Source organism: Tenrec ecaudatus, chromosome 5 (genome assembly GCF_050624435.1).
Source record: "Tenrec ecaudatus isolate mTenEca1 chromosome 5, mTenEca1.hap1, whole genome shotgun sequence".
Taxonomy (NCBI): Eukaryota; Metazoa; Chordata; class Mammalia; order Afrosoricida; family Tenrecidae; genus Tenrec; species Tenrec ecaudatus.
In genome coordinates this window covers 184,318,754-184,333,363 of record NC_134534.1, presented here as the reverse complement: position 1 = coordinate 184,333,363, position 14,610 = coordinate 184,318,754, and the positions used below count along the sequence as shown (strand labels likewise).

Here is a 14,610-nt window from a genome sequence, read left to right as displayed (position 1 = left end):
CGTCCTTGGAAACCCATCCAGGGAGTTCTACTCTGTCCTAGTGGGCCGTTATGATTCAGAATCAACTGAAGGGCAGTGTTGGAAGTTGAAGTTGTGTGAGGAGTCCCTTGTGCAGGCAGTTAATGAGCTTGGCTGCTAACTGAGGCCGCCAAATTCAGTCCGCCCAGAGGCACCTCAGAGGCATGCCTGGAGAGGTGCTTCTGAAGAAGCAGGCCCTGAGCACCCCTGAACACAGTCTTACTGGGACACACAGGGGCTACTGCCCCAGGAGTCAGGGTCCACGCCACGGCCACTGGTTCCTGGTGAGGATGTGTCAACAGACACAGAGCTGGGAAGCAAAATAGAACCAGAAGCCCAAGCTTCAATTAGCTGAGTCTTTCCTAGTTCCTTGGCACTTGGAATGGAAATCTTCCTGCCCCTATTCTGCCAGGACTCACAGAAGAATCCCATTGGAGTCTGCCTGTCTGGCTTCTACACACTTCTAAAGAGGCGAGGCACTCGTGACCCTTGGCCATGCCACTGGACGTGCTGCAGATCTAGAGATGTAAGTGATGGGCATCTTCACTGTCAACGGAAGATGGGCAGAAATAACAGAAAGAAAATATTTTCCTCTCGTAAGGAGGGAGGAAGGAAGTAAATGGCCCCAGAGTAAGTTTCTATGTCCCGAATGTAACGATATGCAGAGGGTATTTCCCAAACATCCTGATGCAGAACACTGCCTCCCATCCTTGTCAGGAGCCCTAGCGGGTTACATGTGGGGCTGCTAATGGCAAGGTCAACAGTTGGAAACCACCAGCCACTCCTCGGGAGAAAGATGGGGCTTTCTACTCCTGTAAAGGGTCCCAGTCTTGGAAACCCACACGTGCAGTCTTACCGTGCCTCAGAAAGGCCTTCCTGACCCGATGGCAGAGAGTTGTCTTTATCCTCTGGGTCAGAGGTGGTCAAGCTTTTCCTTCAAGGACAGTTAACAACTATACGAGGGTTCGCCAGCTCTGAGGTAAAATAAAAGCTACGAAGCAGGTACTTGTTTAACCAAGTCAAGTGCACCCAGTTTAAAAGTTTGTTTTGTTTTTTTTAAAGCACTCAGCTCCCAGGCCACAAAAAGAAAAGAAAAGAAAAGAAAAAGGGTATTGTTTACCAACTCCTGATCCAAGTGAGCAGTCAACCTTTCTAACTTGTATTCTCAAGCCTCACTCCTGTTTACTTTTCCTTTTTCCACCAGAAAAATGCCTCACGTGTATTTTCCTTTAGCAAAGAGCTTGGTCTGTGCTTTACATGTTACAGCCATTATAACCCAAAGCCACAGCTGGTTATCACCAGTGATCATGTACAGAGCCTTACTGGACACTCTGCCCAAAACATTAGACCCAAGCATTGCAGATGCCCTTCCACCCGCGAGCCCACCAGGAAGCACAGATAAATGGATCTCTCTCACACCCCAGTGGGTGGAGAACTCTGTCTTACTTTCCCAGATTTTAGCCAATTATAGGAGCAGTGGAATGGGAGAAAGGGGGGGGGGGATCCTGTTTGAGGGGTATACCTACAACTGTAATGTCCCACAAGTGACTGGAAGAAACCTACCATGCCCACAAACACTAGGTCAAAGGTAAAATTGGTTTGGGCACGCAGAGCTCTGTTAGGCATTGGGATAATGATGAAATAAGTGTTTTTTACAAGGCGATTAAGAACTGGGAGCAGATTGTCCAATCAGAAGTGCCATTCGTCTGTCTATTCTTCCTGCACCCCAAAAGGCCTCCATTCCCAAGGGCTTCATGGAGGGAGACCCAACACAACACTGCCATTCTTGGTTCTGTAAGCAAGCCCTTTCCCATTTGTGGCTCAAGGAATCCTAGGGCTGACCAGCGGCTTCTGGTCTCCATCAGCTCATGTCGGCGCCCGGGTATCCAAGGACAGTCAGTCCATAGGGCTTTCTGTTCTAACTTCTTATCGAGCCCTGGGTGCGGGGCCCATCACCAGCTCTCCATCCACCACATGGTACACATTGCGCTTCAGCCCACGCGGCCAGGGCATCTTCAACGTCTTCTCGGGAGCAAGGACCGAGTACACTCCGACCTCCCACCTTCCTACTAGCAGTGAGCAGAGTGTATCCATTCTTCCTCCGCCCAGAGCCTCCCACGCCCTCTCTTCAGCCCCCAACCCTCCCTGACCCCACAAACAGCAGTCCTCAAGCAATAGGGCAGGAAAAGAATCGGTGCACTTTTGCTTTATCTTTTTTCTTTTTGGTTTGCAAATTCACAGAGAAAATATCTCTCTGAACAAGGACTCAGGAGACTTCAGGGTTCTCAACTCTGGTCGGCCCTGGATGGGGCTTGGAATCTCTCACAGCATCATTGGTTCTCAACCTTCCTCATGCCGTGATCTTTTCACGCCATTTCTCATGTGGTGGTGACCCCCAACCATCACATTATTTCCGTTGCTACTTCATCACTGTCATTTTGCTACTGTTATCAATTGGGCGACCCCTGTGAAAGGGTCATGCGACCCCCAAAGGGGTTGCGACCCACAGGTTGAGAACTGCTGCTCCAGATGCTGTTAAGGACAAGGTGTGCAGAGTCGGCAGGTGGCATGCTGAATCCCAGCTCCAAAGCTTCCCGAGCTGCGAGCTGGACCGGTCACATCAGCACTCCTTTGGTGGGCAGTCAAGTAGTGTTTTCACGGTGATGCCACTCGGACTCCTAACCCCTCACGACTGTGCTTCAATTGATGGGGCACCGGTGTCGTTGGATTTTCCAGTGATGAAGAGGGAGGTCAACTGTCACAATAATCCTTCCCAAAGAGCAGGCAGACCCGAGGGTTACAGAGAGACAGGGCAGGGGACATGTGGGCAGTCCTCAGAGGTTCTGCTAATCTCACCCTTCCCTGGAAACTTCCTAGCCTGGGGCCACCTTCTAGTCTCAGCAGGTTCCAAAATGCCTTGTACCCAATGGTCCCTTGGGCCTTCTCCCGTCTCCGATCCTGCAAAGGCTGGCAATCATCACAATCAGTAGTCAGAAATGTCTTAGACACTTATGAACCTCGTGAGAATTTCCTCACCCCCCTCACCCCTGTTCTCAACCCTAGCCGGACAGTCCCACCAGGACTCAGCCCAAGCCCCTACTATTAGTGGCTCTTGCCTGCCCCCTGGGCCAGCCCCTGACCTTGCCTGAGTGTGATCAGCTCATCAGGCTCCCCTGTCTGTTCTTCTCTGCCTTCTGTTCCCAGTGGGTCAGACCCTGCCCACAGCTATGTCCTTCATGGTGCAAACAGCTCACACAGGCTACTACCCCAAGGTTACAGGGTGAGCTGCACACAGAGGGGCCCTGCAACAAAGGCAAAGCCCAGTCCCTGAACATCCCGCGCATCCCAGTTCTACCCTCACACTCAAAGGGGTCCGCACGGCTTGAGAACAACCCCATGGGAACTGCAGCCACCACCCACACACAGACCCATCCCTCTTTCCATGCGGCCACTGCCCATTGTCCACAGCCCCTGCTCACCCCACTCCGCAGGAGAAGTGCCTTCCAAGGCTCCCAGAGCCAGCCCAGTAAAGGCTCAGAGCCCGGGGTAACCTAGCACTGACCGCCTCAGCCCCTTACCTGGCTCCCTCCCCCAGCAGGTGAAGTGTCAGCCACTTGACACTCACTGTGCCCATGCCACTGGGCTTCCCACTGGTCGGGGCTTCCCAGGGCTGCCGTGGTAACACAGGGCCACAGCTGCTGCCTCGAAACCACAGAACTTTATCCTCTAGCGGTGAGAAGTTCCACGGTCAGTTCTGGGGTTTGTCCCCACAGTTCTAGCATCTATAAGTCGAATACCAGGGTGTTTGCAGGGTAACGCTCGCTGAGGAACAGAGAGAGGATCTGCCCCATGCCTCTCTATCTCCCAGCTTTGCGTGAGAGCAGCCTTCCTGGACGTGGGTGGCATTACTCCCATCTGTCCCCACCTCCACGTGGCTGTCTTCTCACCAAGCCTCCCTCTGTGTGCACGTCTTCTCTCTTAGTACACCTGCCATACTGGATTAGGACCTGCCCCTCCAGCGGGTTCTGGCCCACTGTCACCCTTTGTACAACAGGACAAAGCACAGCCTGCCCCGGGCCGTCCTTGCCATCATGATGCTGGAGCCTCTGCTGACAAAAGCCACTGTGTCACGTCTTCTTGGTAAGAGCCTTCCTCTTGGCTCGCTGCCCCTCTACTTTTCCAGGGACAGAGTCTCCGATCATGGGAACAAAGTATGCAAGACAAAGTCTTGCCATCTTTGCTTCTAAGGAGTCCTCTGGGTACACTTCTTCCAAGACAGATTTGTTTGTCCTTTTGGAAGTTCGCAGTGCTTCCTTGGCCATCAGTGGTGCATTGGATCGTATTAGGAATACCAGCTTCACGGCAGCACGCCAGCCAGCACAGTGTGGCAAGTGGTGGGCATTTCCTCTAGGGCGAAACAAACCACCCCATCTCACCTATGGTTCGAGTCCTGCCCCATCGTCTCCCAGCCATGCTTCCCCCATCCCCTGGTGCTGCGATTCACCCTGCCTTGGAAGGGCAGGTGTGTTTGGAGGAGGTGGTTGTCAGTTCTGCTCCCTGCTGCCCACCGCTGCAGCTCCCCCCGAGGACCACTGCTCCCGCCTGGAGAAACAGCAGAGCACAGAGCGGCGGGAGACGTGCAGACGCAGCAGCCGCACAGAGGGGCTCGGGTATCTGCCCAGGGCTTGCTCCGTGTAGCTGAGGACAAGGGCTTACCTGAGTAATGTGGATGATGGGGAGAGGATCACCTAGGGCTGCACCTGGACAGGATAAGCATCGATAACTGTGAGCCCCTGGAGGAGACCACATGCTTTCCCATGCTCACAAGATCCCGCGTGCGGGAACCAAGGACGGCCAACAACCTTTTCTCTGTTCGACAAGGGAATTCCCGTGACGCTGACTGTGGAAGCTTCTGCCTCGCTACAAAAAGTGATGCCAGGGGTAAACTACGTGGTGCTTACTCCATCCTCAGGGGCCTTTCCAACTGGCAAAATGAGCTACAGAGCATTCTCCGGGCATTTTCAAGCTAGTTGTTATTTTTTTTATTCACTGAGTGGCAGTTACATTATCTACTGTCAACTTGAGACGGGGTGGAGTCTAGCCTGTCAGTCAGGTTGCAGCTTGCCACCTCATTTGGAGGCGTGAAGGACATAAGTAGCTCCCTAGAGGCGGGGCACACTCTCTGCTTCCTCTTCTTGCTGAGAAGCCACATGGAGCTATGCTGATGGAGCCGGAGCCCTGGAGCTGGGGGAGCCACGTGGAGAGCCACGTGGAGACCCACACCAGCACTGAAATTCTTCCACCGCCACTGGATCCACATGACTGTCCACCCTCTGACCTGTGATCGTCCTGCATTCTGCATCATTGCATGTGTTGTGTGAGTCTGAAGAAGGATTTACAGACTGGTATTGGACATATGGGCTAGTATCAGACTTGTGGACTTGATCTGGACTGGGCTGGGGTGTTTTCTTATTATACAGTTACTCTTTGATATGAAGCTCTTTCTTATGTACATATGAGTCTCCCTGGATTTCTTTCTCTAGTCCACCCAGACTAACACAATTGAGATGTATTTTGGACACCTACCAATCAGAGTTGAGACCTGGGAGTAATGATGAAATGCCAGGTAAGCCCACCACCAGTCACCAATTACACGGAGTCAGAGCCAGCTCTTGGAGGCCCCGCACAGAAGAGCAGATGCGCACTCCCTCCATAGAGTTCTCAGTGGCTGGTTCCTCAGAAGCAGCTTGCCAGGCCTTTCCTCCAAGGGGCCTCTGGAGAACTACAAACCACGATCTTCCCGTTAGCAAGCCAGAGAAATCCATCACCACTGAATCTATCCCTATTCATAATGACACCGTAGGACAGAGGAGAACGTCCCCTAAGATCTCCACAGCTGTTCCCTCCATGGAATCAGGCGGTTACATCCGTCTACTGTAGAGAAGCGCGTGGCTCAAGCCACAGACTGTGTTTAGCTAGTGCTCACCCACCAGAGCAGCCAGGGACTCTGTGATCAAGTAAGAAATGTTCTATATTTCCATCAAAAGTACTAAGTGCAGAAAACAACCCAGGCGAGAGACATGTAAACAGCTATTATGGTTATATGGTCATTTGTGTTTGGGATTATCTTCTGCAATCTGCTTTGTTGGTAGAAACAGAATATATTGGATCTGCAGGGTCAGAATTAGACATGCCAATACCAGCAAAATCATGACTTGGCTCTTCTCCATCAGTGAAGCCAGAAATAAGCACGTGGTAAAAAGAAAGCGGCCAGGTGGGTTTTCAAGAGAGAGGGGCCGGAGTAGAGCTTAGAGGTTGGGGCAAGGATGATGTGGGGAAGAGTCGGGCAGTCAGGAAAAGATCTATGAGTTCAACCCTATGACATCACAGCCTTTGCCTTGGTGGCTTTTCCACTGGCCTGGAGACAACCTGGTCCCTGTACCAGAAGACACAGAACTAGGGTTCCCTTGCCCTTTCTCTGCCAGTCCACAGCAAAAAGGGGGTGTCGTCACCAGGTTCCTGGGGGGTTTCACAGCCTGGATTAATAACAGCTGGGGTTCCTGTGGTGGGAGTGCCCCCTCGGCCCAGCAGTCAAAGTCAGTCGCTCTGCGCAGTGGGAATAGACGGGAAGACCAACAGGAAGCAAGTATGAGATTCTTACCCCTCAAATACCTTACAGCCGGAGTCCTCAGACCCCCTGACTGTCTTCCACACGACCAACTGAGGGAAGAGCTAAGGAGGGCTGGGTGCGAGAGGATCCTGGTCTGCAGACCCATTTTTCTTTAGTGAGATCCATAGTATTTAGGTACCAAATTGCTAAAACCACTTCCTGGGACAATACAATGCTCTGCAGGAAAAGAGAGCAAGGTGCGTCCTGCCAATGTCCAACAATGCCTCATCAAACCCACCTGTGTGCACACGCTCGGAGCACCTGGTGAGTCACGCTGAGTTAGCCCAGCTCTTGGGCTTGCATTAATTAGCAGCATGTCAGTGGCAGTGCTCGGGCAAAGGTTTAGATCTTCCAAATAAAGTTGAATTCATAATATCCCCTGTTTTATTTAGTGTGGTTTGGGTGAAAAGTTTGCAGAGCAAAGTCATTTTCCACCCAACAATTTCTACGCCTTCTAGTCCCCTCGATGTGGCTGACAGCCCCCCGCCCGCTGCTTCCTGCCGGCTTCCCTTCCCAGCTGTCTCTCTGTCCTGCCTTCTGCACTTGTGTCCTTGGCAAATGGCGCTGCCCTTGGCCTCATATGGCCGGCGGTCCTGCTGAATGTGCTCCTCACCAGAGTTTCTTCAGAGGCCGTCGGGTGTTTGGTGGCCAGCTGACCCTGGGAACTAGCTGGTTACGTGCAGGTATATGCTTGAAGAGTGTCTAAGAAGCAGAGTCTTAGGGTTCCACCAATCCATCAGATCCATAAATCTACATTTTTCTCCTCCATTGGTCAGGACCTTGGGCCCTTCTTCAGAGAGGCCAGCAGTGGTCACTGGCTGACCGTTTGATATTGTATTTCCTGCCAGGAAAACACCCCCAGCTTTTCCAAAGTGATTAGAGAGTGCAAGACACTGAAGCAAACTAGCCAGCGTGTAACTCATGCCAACTGCAAGGCTCCTAACAGAATGGGCTAAACAGTTCCGGGTCCCAGAGGGGGAGTTGATGTGTGGTCCCACACCTTTGCCTGAAAAGGAATCATTCAATCGGGAGCACTCCGTTTTCCAACACAGACCCACTCACCCCACACTGGCCCAGCTGTTCAGGAGGAACAAGGAATCAGGGGCACACTGAACCTACAGCCTCAGGTACATGTGAAATCCTGCTTTGATTTACTTGAATCCACAGGCTTCAGGTAACGTGTTTAGTCTAGCTGAGTTCTTCTTACTGGTTGAGTACCAAAAGCAAGAAGCCAGATTTTTCCACTAAAATAAAAAAATCGACCAAAATACGCTAACCAGAAGAACATTACAAAAATCAGCAAAGAACGTGAGAATGGTTTACCATAAACTTTGTCTCACAGAATAACTAATGACGGAAGTTACCCAGTCCTCTGGCCGTGGGAAACAACTGCTCGCATATTTTTATTTATTTTATAGGTTGCCAGTTAAAAACACAACTTTTATGACCCCAGATGACATTTTTCTAAAGTGGGTTACAAGGAACGGCACAGCGTCCAGGGACAAGTGCGATCAATGATCCCAAGCAGCTCAGCGTCACCTGTGGATGACGCCACTGTCTTTGAGATGAACACAGCACATGCATGTATTTTTAAAAGTCCCTTTTCCTAACAGACCCCAAAGAGCCCTGGGGGTGCTGCAGCAAAGCCTTCCGCTGCTCACGGCAGTGGCAGCGGTTTGGAAGCAGCAGACACTCCGTGTATATCTGCTCCTGCCGTGAAGCAGCTTTGAAAGCCATCGGGCCCTGAGTCAGCGCTGACGCAGCACGCATGCACACACCCATCTCGATGGCCCTTGAATGGCTTTTCTGCAGGTTGAGAAAGGTGTGTTAGAGAAGAAGCGGAAATTCTGGAAGATTCTGGAATCAGTAGGATGTGATTCCCGGCTTCGGCACTTGTTCCCCCAGGTGACGTCAGACAAGCTCCGTCATGGCACTGCCCCGATGTAATGTAGTAGCTTCTGGTGCCTGGGTATCTCGCCCTCTACCACACACCATTTTGAAACAACACAAACCCCCAACCCTGCAGTCAACCGCACACCAGGCCGCACGTCTCCGCTTCCGTCAAGGGGACTGGAGGGCCACCGAGGACGGTGAGGCGAGGACCGTCCTCTGCTCCACTTCCAGAGTTGTCTATTGCACCAAAGCATCCCAAAGCACATCACCTCACATAAGAGACATGTCTCATCTCACACTTTTGGTGGATGGGCAGGGGTCCTCTACTGATTGCCTCTGAGAAGCCTGCGGCCTGGGGGTCAGTCGGGTCAGACGGCTCTTTCTGTGAGCCCCTTAAGTGGACCCTGGAAGTATCCAGTTGCCTGTGAACCCTCGGGCTGAAGAATTCAGCTCCTCACTGGCTGTTGGTTGGCGAACTGCCCCAGTTCCTTACCATGCGGGCTCTCCCACAGGGCAGCCCCTTTCATGGACGTGTCCAAGCCTGAGAAGGCAGTCACACTCCATGTGACTTAACCACGGAGGGAGCATCTGTCACCTCTGCTGCGTTCTGTTGGTTAGAGGCAAGTCAACGATTCACCCTCTACTCAAGAGGAAGGGCTTACAGAGGGACGTGAATATCAGGAAAGAGGATCACAGGGACCCTCTGAGTAGGATGGCCTGATAGTCCCCTCTTGGCATATAGATGGGAAAACTGGGCCTGGAAAAGACATCGTTAAGTGTCTCAATAGGAAGCCAAGGCGGGCTGTGCAAGCGTGCTGTCTCATGGAAACAGGATGAGAAAGAACACGTCAGAAGGTTCATTCGAGGGCACTAAAGGCTACTCACCTGTCCAAAGTCAACACGGGGGATGACACAGGAAACCCTGGGCATGCCTGGCAGCAGTAAGCCCCCACGTGGAACTCGTGACGCCTGAAAGAAGGGCTGCCTACTCTGTCAGACATTGATGGCCAGGACCTCTCCGGTGCTCCAGAAGCAACCCTCCCTCAGAATTTCCATGTGTTGCTACGGAAGATGGTCAAAATAGATCGCCTGCCCTCTTACTGCTTCCTGTTTTCGGTTAGATCCGTGTTGGCCCACAGCAGGGTTGTGAGACCCATCGCCACCCCAGTGGGGACATGGACACTGCGGAAGTATCAGGCCTTGGCTGTGCCCCACACGTTCTCCTTACGTTCTCTCCGACTCTTTTTGCTCAAACGTCTGGACGCTCCAACACTCAAGGACGGGAAGACTCCCTGGAGGCTGTCTCAGAAAGACTTTCCTCCAATTCAAAGGGTGTGACCTACTACGTGTTAAAACAATGCTTAGAACACCTGGGACTCTGGTCTACGTGAATGCAGGCGCAGGTGATCTTAAACCAAAGCGCCCTGACTTCATTGTGCATTTTCTCCTTCTCTCCTGCACATCCCCCCTTCTTTCCAGAGCATCCCTGTGCCTCACCTGCTGCAAACCCTGCCCTGGCTCGGCTCTGAGGACATGGTGCCTCACTTTGTTGTTCTTCTACAGCAGTGGTTCTCAACCTGCCTAACGCCATGACCCTTTCAGACCGTCCCCGTGTGCTGGTGACTCCCAACCAAAACATCACATTTGTTGCTACTTCATCACTGTCATTTTGCTACTGTGATGAATCATCATGCAAATATCTGATCTGCAGGATGTATTTTCATTGTTACAAATTGAACATAATGAAAGCATAGTGATTATTCACAAAACAATATGTAATTATATATTGTGAAATATTTCTAATGAAATTTTGCCATGAAGCATGGTGTAACACGGGTAACGGTCTTCACGCCATGTACTTGTTGTATGTGGGCGTATGTGCATGTGGGCAGGCCCGCTGGGAGACGGATAGAGGAGCAGTGTCTCAGTTCCTAAGGTCATTGGAAATATATAGGCAACCCCTGTGAAAGGATCATCCAACCCCCAAAGGGGCTGAGACCACAGGTTGAGAACTGCTGTTTGAGAGCATAGGTTCCCCACGCATTTGGCCTGCGGCCCCTTCTCAGAAAACACATATCACCCAGCACCCTCTGGCTTTTAAAATCTGCTGTTTCTATGTCACGATAAGGCAGAGGTGTCTGCTTCTTCCAGCCCTCTGGATGCCCCAGTGCCCTGGGCAGCTGGTATCCCCCGGCTCGGCAGACACTGCTTTTCAGAGATGGTCGCTGGTACAGTTACAACTGAAAGTGCACCTCCAAAGACCCTGAAGGCATCTCCACTATAAGAGCGCCAGTGGGAACCACCCCGGAGCTGACCGAGACGGCCCCCTGGGGACCGCGAACACACACGGTAACCAGCAATGCAGTACGCCTGCCGCAAACAGAGGGGCACAAAGCCGCCCGACCCCAGAGTGAACGTGGGGAGCAGGCAGGGAGGTTATGAAACACTTGGCGGGCAGCTGTCTGAAGGTGGTCACTATCCACCCACCTGTGAAACACACAGTGATGACAGCCATAACTTTTTTTTTAATTGGCTTTGGAGAAACAGAGGCAAGGTGCTTACCTCTCTCAGGTGGATGTTCTCCTTCTCCTTCTGGTCTAAAATCACCTCCAGGTGGCTGACCTGAGACTCGGCCTCGGCCACCCGCCGCGTGTGCTCCGTGTCCTCCTCCAGGCTCTTGGACGGCAAGCCCCGGCTCTGCAGCATCTCCAGCAGCTTCTTGATGGACTCGTCCCGGGCGTTGAGCGTCTGCTTCTGCGTCTCGATCCGCAGCTCCATCTCCTCCAGCGTCTTCCTCAGCAGGAACAGCTCCTTGGCCTGCCGGTCGTGCTCGGCCTGCAGACGCCTGAAGTTCTCCTCGGTGAGCTCGATGGTGAAGTGCTCCGCCCCGCGGTGGCCGCTCTCTTGCTGCAGGAGGTGGTTGAGGTCGCGCTGCGTCCGCAGCTCATCCTGAAGGGCCTGGATGGTCAGCTGCAGATGCTGCCAAGAGAAAGCCGGGGCGGGAGGGGAGAGAGAAGGGAGACACAGTCAGGCCTCTGCGCGCCAGCTCTCGGCCACGACCGCACCGTGAAGATGGAATGTTAATCATGAGGTCCGGAAGGCCAGCCGTGAAGTCCTCCACGGGGACTTCGGAAGCATGGGGCAGCGCATGGAGAAGGGGAAATTAATTCAGTGTCTGGAGAGAGATGGACACAAACACGGGGCAGTGGGTTAGTACCACTCACAGGGGAGATCACACGTCTACAGTCTTAGTTGAGGACGTGGAAGAGGTTAGGGGGACACTTTCTCAAGCACACCTCTCCCTATGCCCACAGTACTCCGGACCAGCATTCCTTGTTTCCTGGAGGGGGGGCAGTTCTCGATTCGACTATGCGGGAATTTTCATCATCAAAGCATGTCCATGTATAAATGAAAGTCATAGCATCCACCACAAGTAGACACACACAAGGGTGTTTGGGGTTTGGGTTTTGTGTGGGAGGGGTTTCACAAGTCAAGCTAGGAGCAGGTTTGGTAGACAGGATTGCTACAGCTGCAAGCAAAAGGGGACAGAGGCAGACAGGCAGACAGACACACTCAAACACGAGGTGGAGTCACACAGACAAACTGCGAACAGCGGACAAACCTTGGTTCTTCGGGCGTCCAGTAACTGAACAGCATGGAAAATGAAAAAAAAAAGGAAAAAGAAAAAGAAAAAGAAGCAAAAAATCAACACAAAGAAAAATCCATTGCAAGCGAAAGCTATTCAACAGAACAAACTCATCCACACAGAGTCCCTCCACAGAGAACAGAAAGGGGACGCCGTCTCCTCACACAGCGCAGACCCTACGCTACGCACAGCCGGCTGGGGCTTGATGCACAGGAACAAAAGGGAAGCCGAGCGTGGGCTCTACGCCGCCTTCTGATTTCCTTCCTCCTGGGGACCCGGACCAGGACAGATGTAGCTCTGGGGAGGGAAGCACTTCATTCCAGAATCGCCGGCCTATTGCCCCAGCAGCCCACCATTTTAACCCAAACAGAGTGAAAACACCAGAGAAACAAAACTGTCACCAGTTGGCAGGAGAGGCACCCTTGTGTGAAGGCAGATGTTGAGTTCACTACGGTGCTCCCTCGCCACCCCGAGGCTGTCCCCGAGGCTGGTGAGAGCAGGGCCGCAGGCTTCAATGGCTCTGTCCTGGGCATTTCATGCACATGGTTGTGTCCGGCTTCTCGCTCGGCCGAAGGTTTCCAAGAGCAATTTCTTTTGCAGCATACGTCAGCACTGCACACCTTTTGTGGCCGACTGAGAAGCCTGTGCACGGACCTACCGCCGTGTACTCATTCCTCCGTGACAGGTGCGCTGCTTGACCATGTCTTAGCGTGCTGCTGTGAACGTGCACGGCAAGCTTCTGGGTGGACGTCTGTTCGCATTGCGTTTGAGTATCTGCCTAGGAGCAGAATGGTTGGGTCACATGGTGACGCGCAGGCTGGGGTCGTGAGGAATGGATGGAGCGTGTCCATGGTCGTACAGGAGCAAGCCACAGGTACCCCAGCAGTGTCTGTCAGGGGATTTTCATTTCCTCACATTTCCACCAAAACCAAACCCCAAACCAGGGTCACATCTGTGCCTCTGGTGATAGCCATCCTCACGGTGTCAACAGCAGCCCAGGTGGTAGTGCCAGGTCAATGTCGGGTTACTAATCACAGGTGAGTGGTTCACACCCACGAGCCACTCGGTGGAGAGACTGGAGGCTACTGACACGTCCCTGTGAAGATCTGCCGCCTGGGACACCCTGCACAGGACTGCTCTGAGTTAGGATGGGGTTCTTTGGGCTTAGGGTGTGACAGGGCTGTCACCGTGGCTTTGGTGTATCTTTAATGACTCACTCACTATCACTGAGTCAGTTTCCACTCACCCAGACCAGTGGTTCTCAACCTTCCTATAGCCGCGACCCTTTCATACAGTTTCTCATGTTGTGGTGGACCCACCCCCACCCCACCCCCCCACCCAACCACAGAATGATTTTCTTGCTACTTCATCACTGGCATTTTACTACTGTGATGAATCGGGCGACCCCTGTGAAAGGGTCGTTCAACCCCCAAAGGGGTCGCGACCCACAGGTTGAGAACCGCTGTCCTAGAGGCTGCGGGAGAACTACCCCTGTGGATTTCCCTAACTGTAAATCGTGATGAGAGTAGAAAGCCTCATCTTTCTCCTCCAGAGCAGCTGGCAATTTTGAACTGCTGAACTTAAAGTTAGCAGCCCACTACCCCAGGAGGGCTCCTCTTTGATGAGCCATGTGAAATATGGTTTCATGTGCCTACTGGCCAGTTGTATATCTTACTTGAAAAAAAAATTAACATTGTGACTCATCAAACAACCCAAATGTCCACTAATTAAGGAATGGAGAAACAAAATATGGTATAGCCATCCAATGGAATATTATTCAGCCATAAAAAATAATGGAGTATTGATGCATGCTATGACATAGATGAATATTGAAAAAACATGTTAAGTGGAAGCAGGCAGTCACCAAAGACCATATATTGCATGGTTCCATTTATATAAAGTGCCGCGACTAGATAAATCTGTAGAAACATAAAGTAACTGTAGCAGTTACATAATCTCCTGCCAACCTGTGAAGGGGTGGAATCTAGCCAGTCAATCAGGTCACAGCTTGATGACCTCATTTGGAGGTACGACAGAGATAAATAGCTCAGTGGCGACCAGATACTGTTGACACGCCACATGGAGCTATGTGGATGGAGCCAGAGCCCTGGAGCTGAAAGAGCCACGTGGAGACCCACACCAGCGCTGAGATGCTTCCACCACCACTGGATCCACAAGACTTTCCCCCCACTGGCCTGTGATCTTCCTGCATTCTGCATCATTGCACGGCTGTGTGAGTCTAAAGAGGAATTTATGGACTCGTATCAATCTTATGGGGTGATATTAGACTTATGGACATGATCTGGACTGGGCTGGGATGTTTTCTTAATGTACAATTAATTGCTCTTTGATATAAAGTTCTCTCTTGCACACATATGAGTGT

At 52.1% G+C, this 14,610-nt stretch overlaps 1 protein-coding gene across 1 annotated transcript in view; it reads right to left on the bottom strand.

Moving 5' to 3' along the window:
- ERC2 (ELKS/RAB6-interacting/CAST family member 2) overlaps positions 1-14,610 on the bottom strand; it is a 763,082-nt gene that overhangs the window by 613,174 nt on the left and 135,298 nt on the right. Inside the window, exon 2 of the mRNA XM_075550919.1 lies at positions 11,144-11,560. Within this exon, the coding sequence (XP_075407034.1) occupies positions 11,144-11,560 (417 nt within the window). The remainder of the gene's footprint in view (positions 1-11,143; positions 11,561-14,610) is intronic.